Here is an 18,148-nt window from a genome sequence, read left to right as displayed (position 1 = left end):
GCCCCACTGATGAGACGTATGCCTCCTGAGATGCAGAGAAACAGTTCTCATCCTGCTCTCCAGGGAACACGGATGAAAAGCTTGAATTCTGTTCCTTTTAGAAGGTGGAATGTAGAAAGAGCTCAGCTGCCACAGCCAGCTCCAACACTAAAGGCTGTCTTACAGAAAGTCAGTAAGTGCCAGGGAAGAGGGAAACGGTTCCATTCCACCAGGGTCCTCAGCATTGAATGCTATGGTCTGTGGTATGGGATATGACTGATCCTGTAGTACAGCCTCAGATTAAAGAGCTTGGGTGGAGGAAGAGCCAAGCAGCTGAGTTATTTGAATTGAAAAGAATAAAGCAATTCGGTCTCAGGGGCATTTCTCTGACCCTTTCTGGCTGGATGAGATCCTCAGGAACGGAGAAGAACTACATAATTCACCCAAGTCTCAGGTAGTAGTTTACTACTATTAGAGTGGCCTTGGAGCTGCTAGTGCAAAGTAGGCCAAGGCCCTCATTTAAGCTGACATTTTGGCTAAGCACTTCCTGGTGCAACCCTGTGCTCCTTCACTGGCTCTTCCTTACCCAGTATTGCCAGAGAAAAGAGAAGGTTCATGATAAACAGAACTTGGCCTTGACCCAAGATTTAGATAACCCTAAATGCTAGTGTCAGAGGTAGACCACCACTTTTATTTGGAAACTTCTCTTATTTTAAGCAAGGAGTATTAAATGTGCTAGAGCCATACAGCTTTCTGTAGCAAAAGGAAGCAAGCAACCACATGTCAATGTTACTTCTCAGTGAGGTACATTACTCAAGACAGAAAAACACTTAAACCCATCCTTAGATGGAGCTATGGACTATGGCTTGGGCAACATCTATGAAGTATCTGGACCCATTTCTAATAAGGAAAGGAAAAGCAGGAGAGAACTTGCTCCCATAGGGAGGGGCACTGCATTTGACAAACTCAAATTTAAAAAATAACCATACTAGACTGGTTGAAAAAGAGAACCACATAGCCAAAGGCTAACACTAATTAAAAAATAAAAACATCAAGGTAAGAGACATCTAGAATGCTTTCATGGTTGTGCACTGAATATGAGAGAGGGAGGTGCAGTGTGAAAAAGCTTTAACTTCTGAGATCAGGAAAAACAGGAAGATGCTGTCTTTTAATACCTGCAGTATACATTTCTCTGTTAAGTTTTTCACAGTATTGAAGAGCTGATATCTCCCAAGACATAATACTACAGCACAGTATTTCTTTGAATCCAGAAAACAGTCAGTACTGAACCTTTGCTGCTTCACTTTGATCAACTCTATCAACATATCACTAGAATATTTTAATATATGAACTTCCTCTACTTTCCCTGCACTTGTTATGATGTCCAGTGTTTCACTCAACAACAAACAAACTTATCTTCAAAGCAGCAGGAAAAAGTTTGATTATAAAGGTCTTGTTTCCATGGAAATGCTGGCCTTTTCAGGATGTTTGCTCATGAATTTTCCATTTAATCAGTGAGAAAGAACTAGTAGCAAAACACTGAAAACACAATGCAGAGAGGAAAGTTAATTTATTTGTCTAAAACATCAAACTAAGTTTGGATACCTTAGTTCAGTCAAAGCTTCTCCAGTTTCTTCACAAGCCTGGAATTCATAAACAAATATTCCAAGTTCATCTATCTACAAAAATAGGATGGACAATTCTTGACTTTCTTCAGATATCAAGTTAATTTACAAGTCCTTGAAGATCAGATGAAAACCAGAAAGTGATCCTATATTCCTTATTACACTTCACCATGTTTCCCAAGTGTAACGGAAAGGAGCAATATTCCCCTTCTTTGGAAAGGTGCACGGGAAGGCTTATTGCCATCTCTTGGAGACAGGGTATGCATTTACATCACCATGACTGCCATGGTACAGAATCCTTGGCTGCTACTTTTATAAGGAATGCCCAATTATCTGAGAGTTGTAGTCCGCTGTCTCCATTCGCAGAATATATGGGATGATGCTATCAATCTGAACATTTCCAATGAGTCCTGCAAAGAAGAGCTCTTCAGTGATGGCAGCACTCATCAGCCTAAGAGCAGGCAACCGGAGAAGAAGTCTGGACAGTCTGGAAAGTAAGGTTGGTAGAAAGTTTTACTTGTGGTCACAGATTTTGGTGTTATTCACTAGCATGTTATCAAGTAAGAGAAGAGGAAAAAATAATTTCTTACTTTAAGGAGGTAAGAAGAAAATGTACCTATTTGTTACAAGGAAGACCATTCAAATCAGTGTCACCCATACACTGAAAAGAGAATCAACCAAGGAAGTGTGTGTTTTACAGACCTGTAAGTATCATCCGGATATGCTTTTGTTACATAGTCTTGGAACTCCATGTAAGCCTTTTCTTGAAATTTCTCAATCTGTACCACATTTTCGAGTCCTGGGTGATCTGAAAAAAAGCACTCTAAATTGGTATACCTCTTTTATATATGATGCACTAAAATCCATACAGATTATCTGAAGGCATACTGATATAAATACTTGGTAGCTGTAGCAACTTCACAGTTTTAATGTAGGGCACTGCTTTATCTACTCGTATTTCTTTTCCTCTGTGTTTAAGTTTACTTAGTATTTTATAAATTCAACCAGACACTTTTAAGAGTTCAAATAAATGTAGTGCTTGTCATGTTTACATCAATCTTGATGATATGGCTCTGTTTTCTGTATAGTAGTAGAACAGCATTGTTTCAGTACACTGACATTTATTGGAATATTGTCAGCACAAACAGCATTTGGGTGGGAAGCAAAGAATAAAACTAAAATAAGTGAAAAAAGCAGAGTAAAAGGCTGTGAACCATTTGCTTCCTAGAAACTGCAGAAGATACATAGCAAATAATTCTTTTTCAACCATTTGGTGCAGAATTCTCAAATGTGCTAAACATAATTTTTAGCAGTGATTTAAACACTTGAGATATAAATCTTGCTAAAATGAAAGAATATTAACCTACCTACCAAGTCACATTTGGAAATTATTATCTGGCAATTCTGAACACTTTACATGTGCTGTAATTTTTGGTATTCATCTATCTTCATGTAAATATTTTACTGTCATTGTAGAATGACAAATCACGTAGATTTGATTTTTCAGAAATGGAATCATAATGAGCTGCAAAATATGTCAGATAAAAGATTATTTCTAACAGTCACTCCTCATCTCCAAAATGGTTTAATCTTGAAAAGGGTAGATTTAGATTAGACATTAGGAAGAAATTCTTTAGTGTGAGAGTGATGAGGCACTGGCACAGGTTGCCCAGGGAAGTTGTGGATGCTCCTTCCCTGGCAGTGTCCAAGGCCAGGTTGGATGGGGCTTGGAGCAACCTGATCCAGTGGGAGGTGTCCCTGATCATGGCAGGGGGGTTGAAACTAGGGGATGTTAAGGTCCCTTCCCACCCAAACCATTCTGTGATGATTCCATGATTCTATCATCAGAATCAAGAGTTTTTGGTCTAGCTCTGCAGATATAAATGCTTTCAGAGCAATCTAGCAGTTATGTAATACATTGGACTCCCCTAAACACATCAGTTCAGAGAGGAGTATTTTGTCCTATGCAGTAATTCAGTCATTCTGAAAGCATGAATTCAAATTTATGCGGAGGACAAGAGGTTAGCAAGGTCATAAAGAAGAACACATTTGGAAGATTCACTTCATGATGCTGCTTTTAGAGCAACGTCAGAAATAGAGCTAGAAGTCAACTTTCAAAACCAGTAGTTTGAAGACCATTGCCAGTACACTAATAGCCACTGATAAAGATGCAAGGTCTTCCAAATACTCACTTTGCACCCAGACCTTTGCCCAAGGCTGTCTTGTGACACTCAAACAGCTGGCTTAACAAGGAAGATTTTCTATAATCAAGCCCCCAGCTCTAGGAGACAGCGAACCAGCAGGGACTACTAAAGTAGATGATCTTACCTTAGGACTATGCTGCATGTGCAGCCCAGCCCCATCCTGTGGCAGAACAGCAGAATCCCTCAAATTTTAATTTCTGGCCTGTAAATCATTGCCTTGAATGGTACCAAACCAGTCTTTCATGTATTAGGGTAGTTTTGTTAAATGGCTGATAGGATCAAAAATATTGACAACACTTTGCCATTAAAGCAGCTACACATCATTAGAAATGTGATCTTGAAAGCATGTGACCTAAAGAAAATTAATCTCATCACGTGACTGGGTATAGTCTTTTCCCCAGATGTTTTTCCTTCTACCTTTTCTGTTGTCAAATGTAAGTGGACAGAGACAAATTTACTTCAGACCAAACAAATAAGCAAATAGTGCTCTGCAAGTTTAAGCTTTTCAGAGAAATATTTTATAGTCTCTGACAGGACTGATTTCTCCAGACAGGCCAACAGATTCTGCTGGAGGACCTAGCAGACATGGTGGGATTGAGGTATTTTTCCATCATTTTGCTTTGATTATGAGAATGGCATGGAAGGACTTGTTGGGTATAAGGAAAACTTAGAAGAGAATTAAGTATCCTGCAAGAATAATCTACTAAAATAAACAAGCAAACTCTCTCCCACCCCCACTTAAAGAAAGCCCATGGGTCTTCTGAAGTAACAGTGGAAAGTCTGGGCAACTCTTCCATCCTTAGTGGAAAAGAAGAATTGCAAACAACTAACAAGCACTCTTAATATTCCAATTAGATGGATACTGTTTATGGGAAAACTGGAGCAGTTCCTGTGCTCCAGGGGACTGGAGAAGTAGACACATAAAGCCATGTGAGCTTCTCCTAGTCATGAGGACCAAGAGCAGGGTTATGTTCTACAGTGAAAACTCTCAGGAAATTATTTTCCTTAGCAATCCATACCAAAAGAATATATCTGCAATATCCTCTGGAGATCTGGGAATTTGTTCTGGCATTACTTATACTGCTTATTTGTGAGAAGTTCTTTCATCTCAGAAGTCTTCCGTTAGTGCAAGATTATAAAAAATAAAAGAAATTGAAGATATGTAGGGTTTTATGTACTTAGATGAGTTCCACGAATAGTCCTGCTGATGCTTGCAACTTTTACTGTGAGACATGGATACTCTTTGGAGATACCACATATAAAATTATCAAGTGAGAGGGAAACTGCAAAGCAGGAAGTCTGTAATTCTTTATATAAATTAAAAAACCTGCTTAAATTTTACAGATTTGCTCTCACATCAATTAATATGTCTGTGGAAGGGTGAGCTGCAACTGAATGAAAAAAGAAAGTTCTTCTCAGATCCAATAAATCTACGGAAGTGACAAGACCCAATATCCATCTCTTCTCCATATCCTACACTACTCATGGAGGGGTGGGGAGGGAGCAGGTCCCTAAGATTCAGACAGCTTTTCAAAAGTTCCTCTAATTTTTTCCATAGGATATCAGAATTGTAAAAGTTTCTGTAATTTTGCATGGAAGAATTGATGCCTAGAGAGACAAGTCTTTCATAAACTAAAAACACAACTTCAAGGCATCTCAGCTGGATGTGCAAGAGCAAAGATTCTGAAAAATAACCTGTAGGTCCAGAGAAAACGTATCCCAAAGAAAGGAGGTGCAGAATTAAAAGCTGTAAATAAAAATTAAAAAGAATAAACATCCATGGCAGAGGCAACAGTAAAACTTAAGCCTCCAAAGCAGCATTCTGCCATTTACACTAAAAGATTAACCCTCCTCTTCCCACAGTCCTCAGTACACACCTTCCTAGGTTCCTCAACAATATGGGCAGTAATTCTACAGGTGGCATACATGTAAGTGCATATAATGAAACAAGCATAAGTTGTATGGCAAAAAAAGAGCATGGATTAAAGTTTCACAATTGCAGTAATTACATACCAGGACTGAAGAGGACGATCGCTTTTAAATACGCATATTCGTATCCATCTAGGCAAAGCTTCACCATGCTGTTACAGAACTCTTGTAATTTGAAGATATGCTCCATTACTAATTTTCCTCTGTCTGTTGGCAGCTTATCTAAATCACCACACATAAAATATAAAACCCTCAATCAACATATATGCAAAAAATGCGATCATGCTGGACTGTTTAAAACAATTATTTGTATTAGATTCAAACAGTAGGAAATCTACACCACCTATAAATTCACATACTAGGTCTGAATAATCTTGACAAACAATAGACTGTACTGATTTATTTTCCTTATGTTGTACAATTAGGTCTCTTTCTGCTACTAAAGTTTCCAATAATCAGAGGCAGACAAGCTTTAAATAGTGAAGGAAGGGAAAAACTGCTTATGAGTAAAGATTGTTGCATATCTGTGCTCTACATCTAGGAGTCAAGTGCCACAGTGTAGGTTACAGTACAGTTTCATGGGTTGTTTTAGTTAAACACCATGCCACTGCTGAAATAGAAGTGCACTCATAACCTTTCCTGACCTGCATCTAGGGGAATATGGTTGGAGCAGAGCTGTTCCCCTTGGGTCAGCAATAGCCAAGTGGCCTGAAAATCCAGTTTCCCCCCACAGTCCATCATACTAGGGTCCCTTGGCTCCACAAACTTGTTATCTCTTGGAGATGCTACACAATTAGAAGACACTGGATATAAATTTCTTAGTTGTGTAACTGAACTAAATTTAATTCCCAAATTAGATGGCAGAAATACACATTTGTAGTAATGATAAAGCCATAAATTATTACCATAATACTCCTTTTGGTGATGCTAAAAAGCATGCTCAAAACTTATGTAGAAAAAAGTTCCCAAATTCCATTTGTATTCCTCCTAGACATTCACAGATATATTTATTAATATCTTTATCTGATCCAAAAAAAGCTAGTATTTTAATCAATTTGCTTTTATTATAAACTATAGTTATTTGTAGGAGGATCTTGTGGATATTTTTAAAAGTTGAAAACTTCTCAGAAATAATTCTTTAATTCCCTCATCATAAGAAGAGAGGGAAAATCTGTAGTCCTATGGGCTGTTTTATTTCAGTTTACCAGTCTTTGTTTGCATAGATCAACTCTTGCTAATCCTGAAATTAATGAATTAAATTTAAATTAATTCAACTGTAGTTAAACATGAAAAATGTTAAGATTTTTGTATGTGCACATATCTTAATAAAAATGTGTTAAGAACTATGAGCAGATGAAGTCTATTATTTTTGACTAATTTAATTTTAGTGCTGACAACCTCATGGGCACTCACATGCACACAAAGACTAGCTAAAACACTCCTCCTACCACTCAGAATGAGATTTCCCTCACTGTAGAGTAAATGAGAGAAGAGCCAAATGACATCCCTTTCATTTGAATGAAAATTATGCAAAAGATACAGGATTAATAAAAAACAAAGTATATTTAGGGAACATTTGCTTAAGATTTGCACGTACTCTAAAAACTAGTGTACAGAAGTCAACAAGCCAAGTTACGTAAATGAAGTATATCAACAAGTTAGCATTCAGCTGCTTTCTTTCAGAGCTATGAAATACAAGTAAATCACTCCTTATTTTATACCCTTGACACACAGAAATCATATTCATAGGACACTACTAGTGTTCATTGATGCTGCCTGAAATATTCCTACTTTGTGCTGATGTATACTAACAGATCAGCAGAACACTATTAGACATTACACAGAAACACAATAAAAAATTTACATGCTAACTTATATTAGAAAGATGGGCAATTTTGATTTTTTGTTCGTTTGTTTTGGGAGAAGAAAGTTCCAGAATAGCTGACACCTGCAAAACTTTTAAAAAAATCCATTGCAAACCATTATTTTCTAGTATTATTTCCTTTCAATACTAAGCACTAAACTCTAGAAACAGTAGGTTTTCCATTAGCAACTGAATGATAATTTTAAAACTTCTGCACAGTTCAAAACTTAAAAAACATGAAATAATTCCCCAAGTCTGGGAATGAGCACCATATACACCTTACCTTGCTGTAAACTTCCATGAAGGTGATTAACAAACGCAGTTAATATTGTCGCCACGTTCATAACTTGTGAACACTGTGCAAGACCAAGCGTAAAAAGTTCGTTCCAGCAGGCTTTTACTAATGAGATGCTGTTATCCTGTCTATTGAAAAACACAAGAATTTCACTTAATAAAACTGGCCATTTGCACTCAACAAGTTTTTTTTTTTAATTTGAAGAACATTTCATAGCACATACAACCATTGCAACAAGTACCAGAATGAAGCCCCGGATCAAAAGTATTTTTATTTGCATGGAGATTGGAGACGGAGATTTAATTGGATTGGAGAAAAATATATTGCAAAGTAACATAGTAAAAAAAATATGCAGACTTGCTATAAGCATACTCTGTTTAGAGTGACATTTGTAAAGAAGCAATTTTTGTTATGATGTTGTAAGTGAAATAGATTTCTATCACAAAAGCAAGCTGAATTTACAGTAAATAACAACTGTCTAGATGTATTCCATCATTTTTTAGAATTTACACTAACTTTTGGATAAAATGTACATGCATGGGCAAAAAACATTTTGCATTGTTCCTGGTATTGTGGATCTAAAATAGACTCAAAGATTTTTTTTTTTCCTTCTATCTGGCAGATTGTGCTAATTTCTTAACTAAAAACACACACGCAACAGAACATACGAGATTAAGATCCTGAGCCTGCTGACTGCTAGCTATTTTCTGTATACTCTTCATATTTGGAATCGTGACTCAAATACAGACTTGAAAGTATAAATAGACATCACAAAAATTTGTCTGCTGGAAGAATCAGCCTTTAAATCAGGCTTCCTGTGTAGTAAATATTCTTTTTCAAATGCTGAAACTTAAAATTGTGTTTATCAATCCATATTCAGGCATTTCCATATTAGGAACCTAACTTCCAATATTGCCAAGCATCTCTAACTTGTGTATCAGTACCTTAAAAAGAAAATCCTATATTATGCTTCACAGCTTTAGTCAGTAAATATAAATAATGGAAAGTTTAAAGAAGCACAAGACCTATCAAGGAAGAAAAGCACATTAAAGCTAGGGTTTCAACAACAGAAATACAGTGGAATGGATTTCTGCAAGAACATTGATGAAATCTTCAAGATATCTGGTGGTTTACTGCAATGCTAATATGCCAAATGACAGATTAATGTAGATTGTCCTGTACTGGATTACAGAGAGTTTACCTACAGGAGTATTTTTTAATGTGATCCAGTTCTTGTTATGCTAGATGTTATACTGTATATGCAGCTTTTACACAGATCTGTCACCTCCCCATTCATCTCCTCTCAAAGGAATTGTGCTGAGGAACAGTGAAAATAGGGTATACTGGCTACTCAGTGTGGATAAATAAATATATCAGCTAGAGGAACTTTATGGTTGATCAGACTTGAGCAGCCTCAAAAACGTAGGAGACAGTAAGCAGCCTGATAAATGTTTCAGTAGGAATCTCTCTTGCCTACGAAGACCCTCTTGCAGGAAGATGAACTAAGCAGTAATTTGGTATTATTAACTAAATCAGTATGCCAAGACCAACTGACTTGCTGAGATGAAGGAAAATGCTGCCCAATCAAGGAATCGCCTGGATACAATTATCTGGCTTACAAAACCATTACACTATGGTTTTTCTTTGGCTTGTTAACTCCTCTCAATTAGTAGTACCATGAATTTATCTTAATTTTACAAGTGAAACGAGTCAGATTTCTAAAAGTCAAAATTACGGTACATAATTTGCTCAAGCCATAATTTTAGGTGGGATTATACCAACTAGCACAGGTGAAAATTAAGGAAAAGCCTGCCCCTCCATGTTTTTTATTCAAATAAAAATATATTGCAAAATAACTTAGTAAAAAAAAATGCAGATTTGCTGTAAGCATTTGTTCTTAAATCTTTCCAGAGAGACATGCTGTCCATACAACACTTTATTTTAAAAAAGCACTTCCCATTTGTTGTTGTAGCATTAATTTGCAGTGCTTCCCTGTTACAAAAACCTTTTAAAACTGTTTAATGATGTCATCTACACCATACTAATTTGCTACATACTTCAACACTCCACGAGGCAGCAACGTCTACTAAATGAAAACATCATGTTTACTTCATTTTTTTACCCCTGCTATTGCTTAGCTTCATAGAATTTTACTTTCTCCTTCTCCTAAACACAGACTTCAACTACACAATATATAGCATCTTTCCTTAAATAAATGTACAATCCTTTGGCTTAAACATATGAGAAAGCACAAATGGTAATCACAGATCATCCAGCTTTTCACAGCCTTTCTGGAAAAGAGGACAATCCCTCACTTTTAGAAGCAATTATCTTTGCTGCCACAGTAATACACTATTTCAATATTGAATTAAAGAAAAATCCTGAGAACAGATATGATTTGTACTTCATTTGTGCAGAGCTAATATTGTATCTTTATTTGTTTGAAGTCTCTTCATAAAATTACTTTTGCAAATAGCCTAAATCAGTTTTTCCCATGTTTTTTCCCCATGGTTTTCCATCTCAGTTTTGAGATGCTTTCTCATGATGATCATCAATGTAACAGCACATTTAGCTAAGGAATTCTAAGTAATACAATGAATTCTGCTGGAAAAGCAGGATGTTAAACAAGCTGTAAAAAGAATAATAAGAATCACTTTCTGGTTACATCAACCATTTTAAAAAAAAAATTTCTTGAAATTAAACAGCTTCATCCTGAATGCTTTCTGAATCTAGCTAACCATTATCTTTCCACGGGTTATTAAAGGCAAAATTCACCTATAAAGATAACAATATTTGAGGGTCCAGAGAGGATAATCCTTTTGGTGCCTGCCTAACACATATCTTAGTTTGTGATGTAGCTATAAAAACTATAGAAGTCCTATATACTAAAAATGTATTTTTAAAAGTTGCAGTGTGCAGGCATTTGATTGTCATAAATCTACTCTTTTTATCCCAAAAACCCAACCAGAGTACCTGAATTAGACTGAAATTGGGAGTGCTTTTAATTCAGAAAATACAGCTTCAGGATGTGGATCTATAAGAGTTTTAATAAGTAGATTTATATTTTTTCATGTCACTGAAGGAGGCGGTGAAAATAAAGAATTAAAAAGTGAGTACTCACAACATGAATGAAGACAGTAACTGAACACTTACCCTAAAGCTTGGAAAGATGGAATGGAACGTGCCCAGTGCATTGACAAGAAAAGCAACCTGGAGGCAGACTCACAGATATAGTGAACATTAAGATATTCAGGCATAGGAGAAGGCATGGTGAGCTGGCAAACAAAAAAAGATAGAAAAAAAAAAAAGTGCAAGTCAGCTATTTTAGTTTCTTCATTTAAAAACATGGGAAAAAAAAATCAATCTTAGAGTTTAAGTGAAAAAGTAAGTTTCTTTAAATAAGCATGAGATAACTCTGACATGGAATTTAATAACTGACTTTTTCATTATTAGCCATGATATATATCATATATCATAACTACCAAGCAATCAAAAAGGAAAAAAAAATTGAATTTTTATCCTAAATAAATATTTATGTACGTATTTATAATAACATTTATCTACACATTATAATATTTATATACACATTGCTTGCATATGTGAAGAAAGTGGGACTTGACTCCGAACTGCTAAATATACTGTTGTAGTTTTATAATCAGAAATTAGTATTTCTTATTATAATGGCTTGGATAATTAAAAAAAACAAAAAAACCAAAAAAACAAAGATCAATCAACATTTGCATTAGAGAGCTGTTTATTTGCATGACCAAAAGCACTTTAACCTCAGCTGGCAACTAAGGACCATACATCTGCTCACTCACCCATCTCACAGAGGTATGGAGGAGAGATATGGTAGGGTAAAAGTAAGATAAAAACAGTTTAATAGCATAATAATAATTAAAAAATAATGGCAAAATTTAATAACAATAACAACAATAACAGTAATGAAAATGAAAAATAGTAATTTTTAAAAATGTAACAAAGAGAAGAATGAAAGAATAAAACCCAAAAATAAAACCTAAGAAAGATAAGTGATGCAAATTAAATAAATGAAATATATCTGAGCATGTCATCATAGGAGATGGAATATCCCTTTTGTCAGTCAAGGTCAGCTGTCCCAGCTGTATCCCCTCCCAACCTCGTCTGTGCACCCCTAGACTACTGGCTGGCAGGGTGAGGAGTAGAAAAGGCCCTGACTCTGCTCAGCACTAACAAAACCATCCCTGATTTCCAACACTGTTTTCCACACAAATCCAAAACATAGCTCCACACTAGCTACTACGAAGTATATTAACCCTATCCTAACCCAAATCAGAGGGGCAAACTTTAATAAAAGGCCTGGTACTGAAGTTTTTAGATTAGCAAGCTTTTTGGTATGTCTATAAATGAAAAGAAAAAAAAAAAAGGACTGAACAATTTCTGCAGGCTATTAACAAGCCACAAAATAAATGCTTCACTACAAAAGAAACCATATTATTCCTTAATGAATAAAATAAATTAATACCATACTAAAATATGGTAAATAGACAAAGGAGAAACTCACAAACACTTAAAAATACTTGAAATCCAGTCACAGACTGCATTAGCTCTACCTGTTGTCAAGTGCAACTGTGGATGCTGCCTCTGCTTCATGTCACTCTTTTCTATGTAAATCCTTCTGAATGCATTTACTAGTATTTTAAGGTAATAAGCTATAAACAGAGCAAACAATGAAGAGAGCTGTACATTTCCCAAAATACTTAACCAGTGAACATTAGCAATGCATTCATCAGAAAGGAATGCAAGTATCTGAACAAAGTTATCTTTCTAGAAAACATAAAATAAGATTTAGTCAGACCATTATATTACTATGTAAAAATGTTGTAGTACCCGGAATGCTACATGTGCATCACTGAGTAGTGGCCCCTCTATTTCAACAATATTCATGCTTGTCTCTCCACTCATCAGCTGTACACTGGAGTCCATACTGTCAGAGTTCTGGCACGCTGCACTCTCTCCTGGATTTAATGCTTTTGCAAGAGTATCAAATGCCCTGTAAAATCAAAATAAACATAAATAAAATTGTAGAGACAGTTTCAATTTAGAAGGAACCCACATATGTCTGAAACCAGTATTTACATGTCTGTTTCAAAGAATCGGATTTGGAAAATGGAAGTCAGTAGCACGCTTCTGCTGCCACTCAACCAAACAAAATCCCTGAAAACTCCAGCCCGCAGTGACTCTGAAACAAAAATTAGCAGCAGAGATTCTGTTCACACTTGTCATCAACAAATTCACAGTTTTGACATACTTATTGTGCTGCTGAATCACAGTTTGCCTTTCAAGATCTCTTTAGTGATGTTTACTGAAAGTGCTGCCATAAGCATTTCAAGCACTCGATCACCAGACTGCTCTTAAGGCAACTTAATGCATGTATAAATTTTACAGACTTGTGCTTCTACGAAGCACAAACAGAAGAAGCTTTTTTTCTTTTTCTAAACATAATGAGTTGTGGTTAGGTTACTGAGCCTAATTTGAAAGGGCTGTTTTGAAATATGTAAGAGAAAGCACTCTCATGCTTCCAATACCATCTTTAGTATCCTCTATGTGAGACAGTAACTTTTGTGAAGACCGAGTCACATGCACAAAAATTATGGGGGAGATGCCAGGAAGAGCACAGATATATTATTGAGCAATTTGTTTTTGGAAAACAGGTCCATTGTTTTTTTCTGTGCATGAATACATCTGAGAACCAAAACTGATATATCTTCAATCAAAAATACACGGATTTGATCACTGTCTACAGATGACATGTTCTGAGAGCATTATCATTTGTATATATATATTTGTGTTGCATGGAAGACTTACACAGAGGTCTGAAAACTTCACAAAACTGACTAGCAGCCTGTATGCTGAAATGATTCACAATTTACAGAGACATGTTTATTACCACAGGATCTAAAATCAGTGATTTAATGCTGAAGTCTGGGAGCAGATTTTTGCCATCTTCTCTTCCTTTACACTCCCTAGATCTTTAAATGCATTAACATGCTAATAAAATCTAAATGTTTACCATGCTTGACATGATCATTTACAACCAAAGAAAACATGACAATAAAAGAGCTGCTTGAGATGGTAAATGACCTAGTTTTTGTTCCTCCATTTGCCTGCACACCTTCATGTGTACACATGAGGGTGACTGAAGCATGCACAAATGGACTAAACAGATGTAAGTGGACTACAATATACTTGGGACGTTTTCTGTCTCAGATATACAGAAAATATAAAGGGAATCCATTCAGGGCTAATCTCTAGAAGTTATATTATCAGACACCTGCTAGAAGATCTGAATTTCAGGTCCTGAGTGTCTCACACTTGGCAGTCTTGGTCAGAACAGGTAAACCCAGCAACTCAGTGCCAGCTGCTTGTTAAGAAAAATAGGATCACTGCAAGGCTCTTCATGTAGCAGGGACAGAAATATAAGAGAGGAACAAAATCCGCACTCTCCCTAAAAGGTAAATGTCATAGGCATCTACCACAATCCTGTATTTATTCTATTATAGGCTAGAGTCCTTTAAAATAGGGTGAGCAGGTACAATGGTTAACTATGTGGTACTTTGTTTCCAACATATTCCTGAATGTCTGCTTCCAAATAAATCTTCCTATTATCTCATAAACTGGCAGTTGCAAGCCAGCAGAAGCTCTGCATGTACAAAACCACTATTTACACAGCACACTCTTATATTCTTTACCTATGAGGACAGAGCCAATGCCCAAAGCAGCACTTTTATATATAAGTCACACTGACCTTCTAAGCAGCATACAGATGAAGGAGCAGAACAAAGGTATCCTGCTTGTAATTATACAACACAGTGGAGACTATAAGAGAAATTATGGATTTCTATCAGTACAAACTACTTCACCATATAGCAATCTTTTTTTCTTTGGTGGATTAGATATACACATATACACATTTCCAACACAGCATGTACAATGTAGATGGTAATATTACTTCAACAGTAGTATTAACTTCAACAGCTGTCAGAAGCTTGCATGAAACAACAGCCAAGGAAGAATGCTATTGTGACTCACAATAACTAAAATAACTGAGTACATACTACATGGAGTATCTTACAAATATGCTTGCCAAAACAGCTCAGTTAAAACCAGTGCAAGACTCAAGTTTGTAAGATATTAAATTGTTGTACTGACAGTGAAAATTCAGTGAGTCCTCCTGCCTGGGAAGGTGTCCTACTTCTGATTCCTCTTTCTCAGATGACTCTGACTGAGAATGACCTGCTCCATGATCTACTTGAGTAGGACCCATTCTACTGCCTACCTGAAAAGGACTCTGTACATTATCTGCTCAAGAAGGACAGTGTTTCTCATTCTTCTCAGAAGGATTTGCTCCCTGACCTGGCCCTCCCCTAAAGAATCTCCTGGAGATTTTCCATAGGGTAAGGGCTGGCAACTGATTTGTTTTTCATTGTCTTCTAGTCACAGGGTCAACTTCTACTGTACAGAATGAGTAGGAGTGGTTGTAGTAGCTGCAGCAGTAGAAGCAGGGCTCACATTCTGAATCAGAGTAGCATCAGTGCCTGCTGCAGGGTTGCAATGGCCACAGCAGTAGGAGCAGTGCCCTCTTTCCCAGAAGCAATGATCAGTCTCTAAGAAGCAGTCATCAGCTTATGATCATCCGAGCCTGCTTTACGAGTGGTTGCACTCACGCCAGGACAGATGAGGTGGCTGTCTTGCACCTCCACAATAAACGAAAAGTATTAATAAAATTCAGCAAAAAATTCAGAAAAAACCTTATAAAATAATGCTGTTTTGATTAAAATCTGGCAAAATCAGTTTGACAGAAGAAGAGGTATAACTTCCCAAGGCAGAATCAAACACATAGTAAGCAACACGGTTTGCTACGTGGCACCAGAAGTTCACACCACGTATCACTTCAAAAAACACCAAGAGATAACACAGATAAACAAAAATGTGATAAACATGGTTAACTAGATTGGTGAGGTATTACAGATCTAAAAATATAAAGATCATCACAGTATATCACACCGGTAAGCCTCAACCAGCACCAAAAATCAGTATTACAATGAGACAAAGGCAATGATAAGTAAAAACATACACCCTAAAAGTCCTTGCACACATTAAGTAGAGCAGTGCTGACATAATGAACCTAAAACACATTTCAATAAAGGCATGTGTTTAAAAGTTCACAAAGATCTCCCACAGCCGTGTCCACATTTTGTTCTCTGCCCTCAGCCATATGAGTATCCATTTAATTTCCAACCTTTCAGGACTCTCAAAAGAAAAAAATTTGATATACTCTCAACTAAACCATCCAGGTCTCCTGCTGGAGCTGGAATTCAAATCATTCAGACAATTACTCAGAGCCTGAGCTGAAGCCAAGGAGCTGAAGCCCCACAATGTGCACAAATAAATCTGACAAGGTTTAACACTGGGCTGGCAATTAAATGAATGATGCTCTCTATTAACCTCTCTCCCTCCCCAGAAAGGGGAAAAGGATAAGAGAGAGAGACTTATGGGTTGGAAACTAAACTGCACAGCTTTACTGGAAACAATAATGATGAAAAGGAAAATAATGATATATATGGAAATATAAAAACTATATATAAAAACCCCACTATAGTGCTTCCCCTTCAACAATGCTCAGGTCACCACAGAGGCTGCAGGGCAGAACCTGGGAAAGTTCTGGACTGGGCTCCTGGAGGAACTGGACTCAGGAATGCACAGATTGGGATCAAAGGCGGAAGAACAGGACGTTGGCCATGGACAAAGAGAGTTTGACCCTCATGAATTTATACCGAGTATGACGCATATGGGATGTAGTATTTTGTTTGGTCAATTTTGGGTCAGATGTACAGCCCGCTCTCCCCCCCCCCATAGGAGGGTCACAGGTGGGATCCCTTTTTCCTCCCTTTCTGGTGCATGAGAAGTTTAGCAGAACCAAGGAGTGGCCTTGGTTCTGCATACCATTCTCCAGCAGTAACTATAAACATTGAGTGTTATCAGTCCTAGAAGCAGATACTCACCAAGAAGCATGCTGTTAACTTCAGCAAGCGCAGTTACTTCAGAAAGACTTAACTGAAAATTACTAACAAGAAACTTGGTTCTGTCCTGCACAAATCAGGACAAAAGAAAATGCTTTTCAAGCTCTTAAGGTTATTCATAGTCACAGGCATTAAACTTCTTACACAGGTTAAACAACTCTTTAGGATGATACAGAACACTTATACTATAGTAAGAGATCTAAGATGCACTAAAGACAACCAAAAGGTAAAAAAATACACTGAGCTTTACACTGAAATTAATTTCAAATACAAACAGCTGAAGGCATGTATTTCTCAAATGGAATTTCTTTATTAGTTCACTTGGAAGACACTTAGAAGATTTATCTTCTACCTTAGTTTAGTCTGTTAAGTTACCTCTATTTTCAAGTGTAGCATGCCTTACCTTGTTACATCACTACTAGCTTGCTCTTCTTGCTGGAGTTCAGATAATGATGCATCTCCATTACTTAAACTCTCAATCATAGATAGCTCTGTACTGCTTTGTGACATCTCTTTGCATTTGCTGAGGTTTGCTAACGAAGTCACCACGTTTGCCAGTGTACTCAAATCTCCCTGACATGCTTCAACCTAAGAGACAAGTAGAGTTTTTAATTCTTTCATGCTGGCAGAAGTTAACTTGCAGTATAAGAATCTAACCTTTACATAAATGAAAAATTGAACATGTGAATAGATCTGTAAGAAAATTACCGTTTTCAGTAAATGAGTAATCATAATGCAGCAATTAGACACTGTACTGCTTCTGTTTTTCTGTACTGCCACTGTACTTTGGACTGTTCCTTTTACAACTAATACCTATTTCTTTAAGAATGCTGGATGCTAAGGAAGTGCAGAAAGAGAATTTATCATCTCTGCTCACTAGTCAATCACCAGGACTATAAGACTACAGTAGATTATATTCTTAGCATTTTCCTTCCCTCCTTTGTAAATGAGTCAATAGCAATAGGGTAGGAGAATGTTTAGAAAAGAATTAATGAAAAGTCAACTTTAAAAGCAAGCAGAAAAAGAATTCTGCTACAGACTTTTGGGGTTTATGTCTTTAACTGTAAGGGAACAAGGTGATTCAGTACTGACCAGCAATTCAAAGAGGCAGTGAGACATGTTTCCTATCCAGCTCCAGAGAAAAAAAAGGAAATGAATAAGGAAAGTGCATGATAGCAGACAAGTATACT

The 18,148-nt window shown here is 36.7% G+C and overlaps 1 protein-coding gene across 5 annotated transcripts in view; it reads right to left on the bottom strand.

The window, feature by feature from the left end:
* Nucleotides 1–1,534: 1,534 nt before the first annotated feature.
* Nucleotides 1,535–18,148, bottom strand: part of NR2C1 (nuclear receptor subfamily 2 group C member 1) — a 43,743-nt gene continuing 27,129 nt past the window's right edge. For all 5 annotated transcript variants that reach the window (XM_030468699.1, XM_030468729.1, XM_030468707.1 and 2 more), the window contains 7 exons: nucleotides 17,362–17,546; nucleotides 12,766–12,928; nucleotides 11,050–11,171; nucleotides 7,885–8,024; nucleotides 5,822–5,959; nucleotides 2,307–2,412; nucleotides 1,535–2,091 (listed from right to left, as the gene is read on the bottom strand). In XM_030468699.1, coding sequence (XP_030324559.1) covers nucleotides 1,917–2,091; nucleotides 2,307–2,412; nucleotides 5,822–5,959; nucleotides 7,885–8,024; nucleotides 11,050–11,171; nucleotides 12,766–12,928; nucleotides 17,362–17,546 — 1,029 coding nt within the window. In that variant the 3' untranslated portion in view covers nucleotides 1,535–1,916. The remainder of the gene's footprint in view (nucleotides 2,092–2,306; nucleotides 2,413–5,821; nucleotides 5,960–7,884; nucleotides 8,025–11,049; nucleotides 11,172–12,765; nucleotides 12,929–17,361; nucleotides 17,547–18,148) is intronic.

The sequence above is a fragment of the Calypte anna genome, chromosome 1, assembly GCF_003957555.1.
Source record: "Calypte anna isolate BGI_N300 chromosome 1, bCalAnn1_v1.p, whole genome shotgun sequence".
Classification (NCBI taxonomy): domain Eukaryota; kingdom Metazoa; phylum Chordata; class Aves; order Apodiformes; family Trochilidae; genus Calypte; species Calypte anna.
This window is presented reverse-complemented; position numbering and strand designations above follow the sequence as displayed.